This window comes from Ursus maritimus, unplaced genomic scaffold (assembly GCF_017311325.1).
Source record: "Ursus maritimus isolate PB19 unplaced genomic scaffold, ASM1731132v1 scaffold_19, whole genome shotgun sequence".
NCBI classification, from domain to species: Eukaryota; Metazoa; Chordata; class Mammalia; order Carnivora; family Ursidae; genus Ursus; species Ursus maritimus.
In genome coordinates, this window is record NW_024424341.1 from 44,075,868 (window position 1) to 44,083,842 (window position 7,975).

General features: G+C 40.2%; 1 protein-coding gene and 1 long non-coding RNA gene across 5 annotated transcripts in view; one reads left to right on the forward strand and one right to left on the reverse strand.

The window, feature by feature from the left end:
• The window catches only part of ZNF529 (zinc finger protein 529), a 46,467-nt gene extending 44,246 nt beyond the window's left edge, over positions 1-2,221 (reverse strand). The window contains exon 1 of one of the 4 annotated variants that reach the window (XM_008712211.2): positions 1,211-2,221. In XM_008712211.2, the coding sequence (XP_008710433.2) occupies positions 1,211-1,268 (58 nt within the window). In that variant the 5' untranslated portion in view covers positions 1,269-2,221. Of the gene's footprint in view, positions 1-2 lie in introns of all 4 variants that reach the window. The other 3 variants (XM_040632799.1, XM_040632798.1, XM_040632796.1) reach the window with 3 other exon arrangements.
• Positions 2,222-2,253: 32 nt separating this feature from the next.
• On the forward strand, positions 2,254-6,810 carry LOC103682545. The gene is made up of 3 exons (XR_005835493.1): positions 2,254-2,291; positions 3,192-3,269; positions 4,436-6,810. It is a non-coding gene; the product is annotated as an uncharacterized LOC103682545 (long non-coding RNA).
• The last annotated feature ends 1,165 nt before the right edge of the window (positions 6,811-7,975 follow it).

Consider the following 7,975-nt stretch of genomic DNA (forward strand, 5'->3'; position numbering starts at 1 on the left):
ACCTTGAATGGGCTTTTAAGTGGCAAAGCTCTCCTCCACTTCAGGGGGTTTCTCTTGCAGAACTACAGGACCACAAGAAACTCCTGAGACTCTTGGACAGGCTAAATAAGAACACACTGTCCACCATCAGACATAATTCATTACCCATCACAAATACATCCAGGTGGAAGTAAGAAGAACTAGGATACTGCTGACTTTTACCAGTATTAGAGAAAAAGGTCAGCATCACCAATAACCAGCGCTGGAATCTAACCAAGTTCACAGCAGTTTCTAGGGGGAACAGGTGTGTTCTGGAACATGTAAATGCCCTCCAGAGTGTATCCAAAAGAGGTTCGCCCAGGAAGAAATCTTTTACCCTGTGTCCCTCCCATCATGTCTTTCCAGAAATCTGTCTTGAAGTCAAGTGCAAGCCTAAATTCTCATCCCATGACTTAGGATGTACTTTCCTGCTTGGTACTTTCATTCTAGGTGTGAAATCCATGACTTCCCCCTCTGATGTCTATTTCTCCACAGCTAGATCAAACTGGCCCTGGGGTGTAAGAATAGAGGAGAATCAAGCGAAACACGTTCCAAGGAACCACGGAACTTAGAGTGGATCCTGGGTGGGCAACACTCACTTCACCAATGTCCCCTCTGTGTTAAGCACCCGGCTACATACTGGGCACAAGGTGAGATAGATATACATCTATATCTATCTATCTATCTATCTATCTATACATACATATAGATATATATCTATATACTTATATGTAAAAAAAATTTACTTTACTCACTTTTATAAGCTCATTGAAAAACAAGTAAACAAACTTCAAACTCCTACAGGTTTACTGGGGAAAACAAAAACCCACACCGACTTCGTTCAAACTTACAGTCAGTACAACAGAGCTGTCACAGGATCACTCGGTCACAGTATGAGATACTCACATCACCGTTGACTATATACTGATAGTCCCACTAGCCCAATCTTATACCAGTCTGGGCACTCCAGGGCCCGTCACACACTCTCACTCACACGCATGCACGGGCGTGCACTAATACCCCACAATGAACTCTTCACAGACAATAGCACCGGAAACCAACGTCGTCCGGGATTCACGCAAACACTGGGACGAGCTCCCTGGCTGCACCTGCCCCACCCCGCGCCCCCGGAGCTTAGGGCCTCCGCACCGCGAGCCCCTCCCGCAACCCTACCTGGGTCACCTCAACTCACCAGGCATAACCCAATAACCACGACGATACCGGAAGGGGAACCAAAAGTCGACGTTCATTCGTAGCCCTGAGGCCTGTGGGAAGCGTAGTCCAACACTGAAAATGTCCAGGTTTTCGAGGGCCGCGGGGAGGGCAAAGGTCGCAAAGTCCACGCCACGCCCCGGAGACTCCTGGGGGTTTCAGGGTGCGCGGGTTCGCTCCTCCTGGGCGGAGGAGGGTTGACGTTGGCGGTTCTTCAGACGCCGAGGAGCCGGCGTTTTGGGAGCGAGGGATCCTGGGTTGAACTAGAGCCCCAGCCCAGGAAGTAATTGGAAACCTGGGCGGGGGAAGGAAAGAAAAGGGAAGCGGAAGCCAGGAGGAAGACTGGAGAAACCTGTGTCGGGGAGGACCCGGTGAGAACCGGAATCCCCAGACCCGGAGGGTTGAGGTGAAAAGAGGGAATCAGGAACCTGATCGAGGAGGACCAGGGAGAGACTCGGGAATCCGTGCTGAGGGCGGTCGGAGAAGGGTTGAAGAGGGTACCGCAGTTTGGGTGGAGATGGCTGAGGCGAGAACTGAAAGCCGGTGCCTGTCGAGGTTTCTCTTCACGCAGGCCTATATGTGCGGGACCCCAGATCCGTGGCTGTGAACCAGAGGGTGACGAGTTTTGTTGTCAGTTTGCCTCTTGAGAAAGCCCGAGAACCCAGAATGGCATCTGGCACACAGCAGACGCTCAGTATGTGTATACCTGCCCTGGTGCGGGTTTTATACCATTACTGCCGGGAAGTTCTCTGGTGTCCTTTTCCAGTCAGTCTCACAACAGAGACAGCCATAGTTGCGAGATACGTCGCCGTAATTTAGTTTTGTCGGTTCTGCAATTACATATGTCTCCTTTTGCACATCCTGGTTTTGTAAGGTTTATTAATGTGTAGTTCATTCTTTTTATTTATGGACAGCATTCAGTTGTGTGAATATACCATAATTTGTTTATTCATTTTTTCTCTTGAACATTTTATTTCCAGGTTTTATATATTATTAATAAAGCTGGCATGTTTCCATTTCTCCTTTGGAAATACCTAGAAGAAGAAAATGCTGGGTAATAGGTCAGTCTATATTTAACTTTCTAAGAAGTTGATAAACCTTGCAGAATGATTAGTCGTTAGTGACTTGGGTTTGAGGCTCAGTGTGACTATGGAGTCAGTGGCTTCCAAGATTGATTTGGTATTCTTGTATGGAATTATGAGATGGGCTTACTGGAGTTAATGAATGTCATGTAAGGTACATGGGATTATGGTTTTGTGAAGTGGATGAGATCTAGGAAACTGAACGTGTCTGTACAAACTTATTTATCATGATTTTGTGTATTCCACAGTGACCGTGAAATTAGATCACTATGTAAATGATATTAATGAATAATTGAGAAACGCTGTGTCTAGTTAAGTATGTGTCATTTTGATTCTGCTTGCAGAATTATGACTATTTTAATCAAGTAAAATAGCAGTATAGAGATACCCAAAGTAAATGAAAACAGGATATCGAAGAAGTATCTGCAGTCCCGTACTCACTGTAGCATTGTTCACAATAGCCCAGACATGGAAACAGCCTAAGTGTCCACTGATGGATGAATGAATGAAGAAAATGTGTATATATATGCAATGGAATATTATTTAGCCTTTAAAATGAAGTACATCATACCATTTGTGACAACATGGATGGAACTTGAGCGCATATGCTAAGTGAAATAAGTCAGAGAAAGACAAATATTGTATTTACAATTTACATGTGAAATCTAAAAAACCAAACTCATTGAAATAGAGAGTAGAATAGTAATTTCCAAGGGGTTAGGAGGGTGGGAGAAATGGAAAGATATTGGTCAAAGGATATGTCCATGATGACAAGTGCCTTGGAACAGAGTAGGTCTTGAATCTCAGTAAAAGAAGAAATGGTATCTTAAGCCTTCCTTTGGACATAAATTCAATACTATCTACTTTTTTCTTTCATAGACTCACTGGAGAATTTCTAAAGGATGTATGTTAGCAAGAAGTAAATTAAACCTGGAAAAAGAGAATGAGATAAAATTGGTAAATATGTTGGGAAGTCTAAGCATATACTAAGTAATAATTTTAATGATATTTCAAAAATTAGATTAAAATCACGAGATAACAATAGAAAGAATGTACTTAAAGCATTCTTTCTCTTTTTTGAGATTTTATTTATTTATTTGAGAGAGAGAGAGAGCACAGGGGAGAGGGGCAGAAGGAGAGGGAGAAAGAGTCCCAAGCAGAGGCCAATGAGGCCAGTCCCAGGATCCCAAGATCACAACCTGAGCCCAAACCAAGAGTTGGCTTAACCAACTGTGCCACCCAGGCACCTCCAGTACTCAAAGCATTCTAAGGTGTTTCTTGAGATACCAACTAATTATGAATCAAAGATACAAGTTAAAAATATAAGGGTAAGCTCTAAAAGCGATAGAATAATGTTTAATCCAGGAGAGGAAAAAGAAGAATAAAGAAAACTTGATAGATCCAGTAGAATTCAAAGGTTACAGAAGAAGCAAGTATAGGCTTGAATAAAAAGAAACTAGGGAGATACAGAGCTAAAAGAAGGCTCGTGCAACAGCTCTTGGAATATGAAGCCTCAGCAGGGTAACAGGTCAGTTGTTGAGGCTAAAGTGCAGTGTCATTGCTTTTCTCAGTCTGTGTATTTGTGAAAATAAACCTAAATGGTGAGTGCAGAAAAGAGAATTGGTTAAAAATTCAGGCTTATCACTTTCCACTCCCTGCCCTCCTATTACTCCCAATTTAGAGATTTATGGGGGCTAAAGGATGAGTGTGAAGTTTTTGTATAATTTGATGTAGAAATGGGCTGCCTCCGGGGCGCCTGGGTAGCGCAGTCGTTAAGCGTCTGCCTTTGGCTCAGGGCGTGATCCTGGCGTTCTGGATGGAGTCCCACATCGGGCTCCCCCGCTGGGAGCCTGCTTCTTCCTCTCCCACTCCCCTGCTGTGTTCCCTCTTTCGCTGGCTGTCTCTCTGTCACATAAATAAATAAAATGTTAAAAAAAAAAAAAAAGAAATGGGCTGCCTCTTGACCAGCAGGTATTCCCAGATCCAAACTCATGTGGAGAGAGTCAGTTATAGGTTAATGTTCATGAGTTCTGGGGTCAAACAGATCTAGATTCCAGTCCCCACCTGCACCATTTTTAGTTGTATATATCCTTTAAAATCACTGAGACTCATTCTCTTCCTAGAAAAAGTGAAGATAGATGTGCTGCTGTTCTGCCTATTCTCTGTAAGTGAAGGGGTATTTATAAAGAATATAAAGTGCCTGTAGTTATTCAGTAAATTAGTGTTTTTCTACATGTATGTCACAAAACTGAAAAGCTGGAAAATTGTATAACATAAGGCACTATGTACACGAAAAGAGATTACTGTGAATTCTTGTTAACTGATAACTACTTTAAATCACATTGATATGCCCTCTTTCCTTTATTCTTCAGCAGTGGCATCATGGGAGGTTGAGTTTTGGTGGGCTAGGAGGTAATGAGAGCCTGGATCGTGACTAATGATACACACAGCTCAGTTCCCAAATATGTCAGTAACTATGGATCTGTAAGCAACAGCTTACATTTACCCTTATGTCTTCTGAGTATGAGTATATATGGTTTCTTGATTTACATGCCACATTATTTAGGTGGCTTAGACATTCATCATGGGGCAGAAGATGTAACAGTGAGAAATCAGGCAAAGACAGGATTGTGCAGGATGGAACATGAAATCTCATTCTGACTATAGAACATTATATGCTCTACATTATATTGTGTCTTTAAAAAATTACCTTCTGCATTTTCCATTTTCTTATATTTTCAGCTTTTCAGTCCTGTTTTGTCTCACAATGCAAACAAGTAAACATGTTAGCCTAAGGATGCAGACCCACCTAATGAACAGTAGTAAAAAATAATCTTAGAAAAATATGAAGGAAATGTCCTTCCTCTCCCTGTGGAGCTGCAGAGGAATTAATACCATTTTTTGTCATAAAATTTATTTTAAAGAACCTGATATAATAAGGTGTTGAATTGAGAATAAATGAATATCGGCCTCATTCTCCTTTCCCTTACCTTCTATATCTGTAAATCTAATTAGTTATTTATTTCACTATTTGGTACCCTGGTAATAATGTTTAAACTATCATCGATGTTTTACTGAAAACCATAACTATTCATAAGATTTTATGTTAAGAGAATCCTGTTTACTTTCTTTATGCATAAAGGTATAAAGGTATATCCCGTGACTTCCTTCAGCCAACAGGGAAATGCAAAGCAAAATAATAATGAAATACTACACACCCACCAGGATGGCTATAACCAAAAATAAAGATAATGAGTATTGGCAAGGACATGGGGAAAGCAAAACTCATACGCTGCTGGACAGAATATAAAATGGTGAGTTACTGTGGAAAATAATCTAGCAGTTCCTCAAATGGTTAAACATAGATCCACAATTCTACTCCCATGTATACACTCAAGAGAAATGAAAATATATGTCCACACAAAACATGCACATGTGTTCACAGCAGCATTATTCATAACAGCTCCTCTGAAAGTGGACCCACCAATTCCACTCCTCCATATACATCCAATAGAATTAAGAGCATACACTCAATAAAAACCCTGTACATGAATGTTCATGGTAGCATTATTCATAATAGCCCCAAACTAGAAACAACCCAAATGTCCATCAACTATTGAAGGAATAAACAAAATGTGGCATATCAATACAATAAAAAGAAATGAATACTGCTACGTGCTATATACAACACGAACCTTCAAAACTTTATGGTAAATAAAAGAAGCTAGTCACAAAGGAACACATGTTGTATAATTCCATCTGTATAAGATGTCCAGAGAAGGCAAATATATAGACAAAGTAAATTAATGTTTGCCTAGGTCTAGAGCATATCGAGGGGTACTTAACTAATAAGGTCAGTTGATATTTTTCATACCTATGTATACAGTATATACAAATTTTATATCAAAAAGCCCTAAAATACAGCAAAATGAGAGGTTGCAGAGTAGACATAAGACCAAACATTTAAAACCAATTCCCCTTCCCTGTCTCTCTCCTTCCCACCAGCTAAGGGTGACAGTGTCTGGAGCTGCAATAGATCAGCCCTTCTATATTCCCAGCTTGCCTATTCCTCTTGAATTTCCATGTTGAGGTTAGAAAGAAAAGTGATGCAACATACCACAGACTCTCTTATAAAGCCCAAATGAATGTTGTTGGGTTTTTTTAGCAAGTTTTAAACCATGGAACCAAACATTAGTTTCCCAGAATCAAACTTTGTAGCCTTTTTACTTTTTAAAAAATCTCTTTGTTTTTTTGGTTTGGTTTGGTTTTGGTTCATTTACACCCCTTAATTGGTCTTTGTAGCCATGGAACAGTTCAGGCCCTACTTCCGTCTCTTCTTGAGAACATCATTCTCTTCTGACATTTTCCTACGCTGGTTAATGCAGAAATAACAATATATTATCTAAAATATCTATTTGTGGGGTACCTGGGTGGCTCAGTCAGTTAGGCAACTGCCTTTGGCTCAGGTCATGATCCCAGGGTCCCAGGACTGAGCCCTGCGTCGGGCTCCCTGCTTTGTGGGGTGTCTTCTTCTCCCTCTGCGCCTCCCCCTCCCCCTGCTTGTGCTCTCTCTCTCAAATAAATAAATAAAATTGTTAACAAATAAAATAAAATGTCTATTTGCCAACAGAAAATTTATAAGACATGCAAAGAAACTGCAGAGTGTGATCTATACATTGGCAAAAAGAAAAAGAATCTGCCTATGAGAGCAACCAGATGCCAGATTTAACACAAAGACTTCAAAGAAACCATTATAAATACATTCAAAGAACTAAAGGGAATCATGATTCCAAGTAAGCTTGGAAGAGAATCTCTACCTCCAGATGAAATCACAGCCTCAACCAGCAGCAGAATGATACAGATAGATTCAGTCGAATGTATCTATTCCCTATGACTAGATAACTCTACTTCTGTGTAAAGAATGGCAATAAGGAAAAAAAAAATACAGATAATTTTTGGAAACTGAACTGCATCCTTTTGTGATATGCTAAAGGTGCAGGTTTGCTCAGTGAAAATCAGATACACAAATCATCCATGACAATGTAACAAACACCACGGATGTACATGAAGGGATTGATGGAAATACTAAGTTACACTACAGTTTGTTTTTTTTTAAGGGTTTTATTTATTTATTTGACAGAGACAGCCAGCGAGAGAGGGAACACAGACAGGAGGAGTGGGAGAGGAAGAAGCAGGCTCCTAGTGGAGAAGCCTGATCTGGGGCTCGATCCCAGGACTCTGGGATCACGCCCTGAGCTGAAGGCAGATGCTTAACGACTGAGCTACCCAGGTGCCCCTGTATACTACAGTTTTGTACAGCACCTGGAACTATATATTGGTAATGAAACATAACACATTAAATATATGTAATGTCATCATTTATTTTATTGTAATGTAATATCAATAAATCATTTACTGTGTATATTCACATGTTTCCAGATTTATGGCTACCTTATATACACACCTTAGAGAAAATTCTACTTACATAAAAGAGGAGGACAAATATCTTATAAAGTGAAAAAATTTTGTAATAGTGAAAAAAGTTTCAACAAATTAAATCTTGAAGAATGGGAAAAATGTATTCATATATATGAGTGAGAAGGATTTCCATTCTCACATTTATTACATTAACGGCTATTTTATAGCATGAATTTAAGTATAAG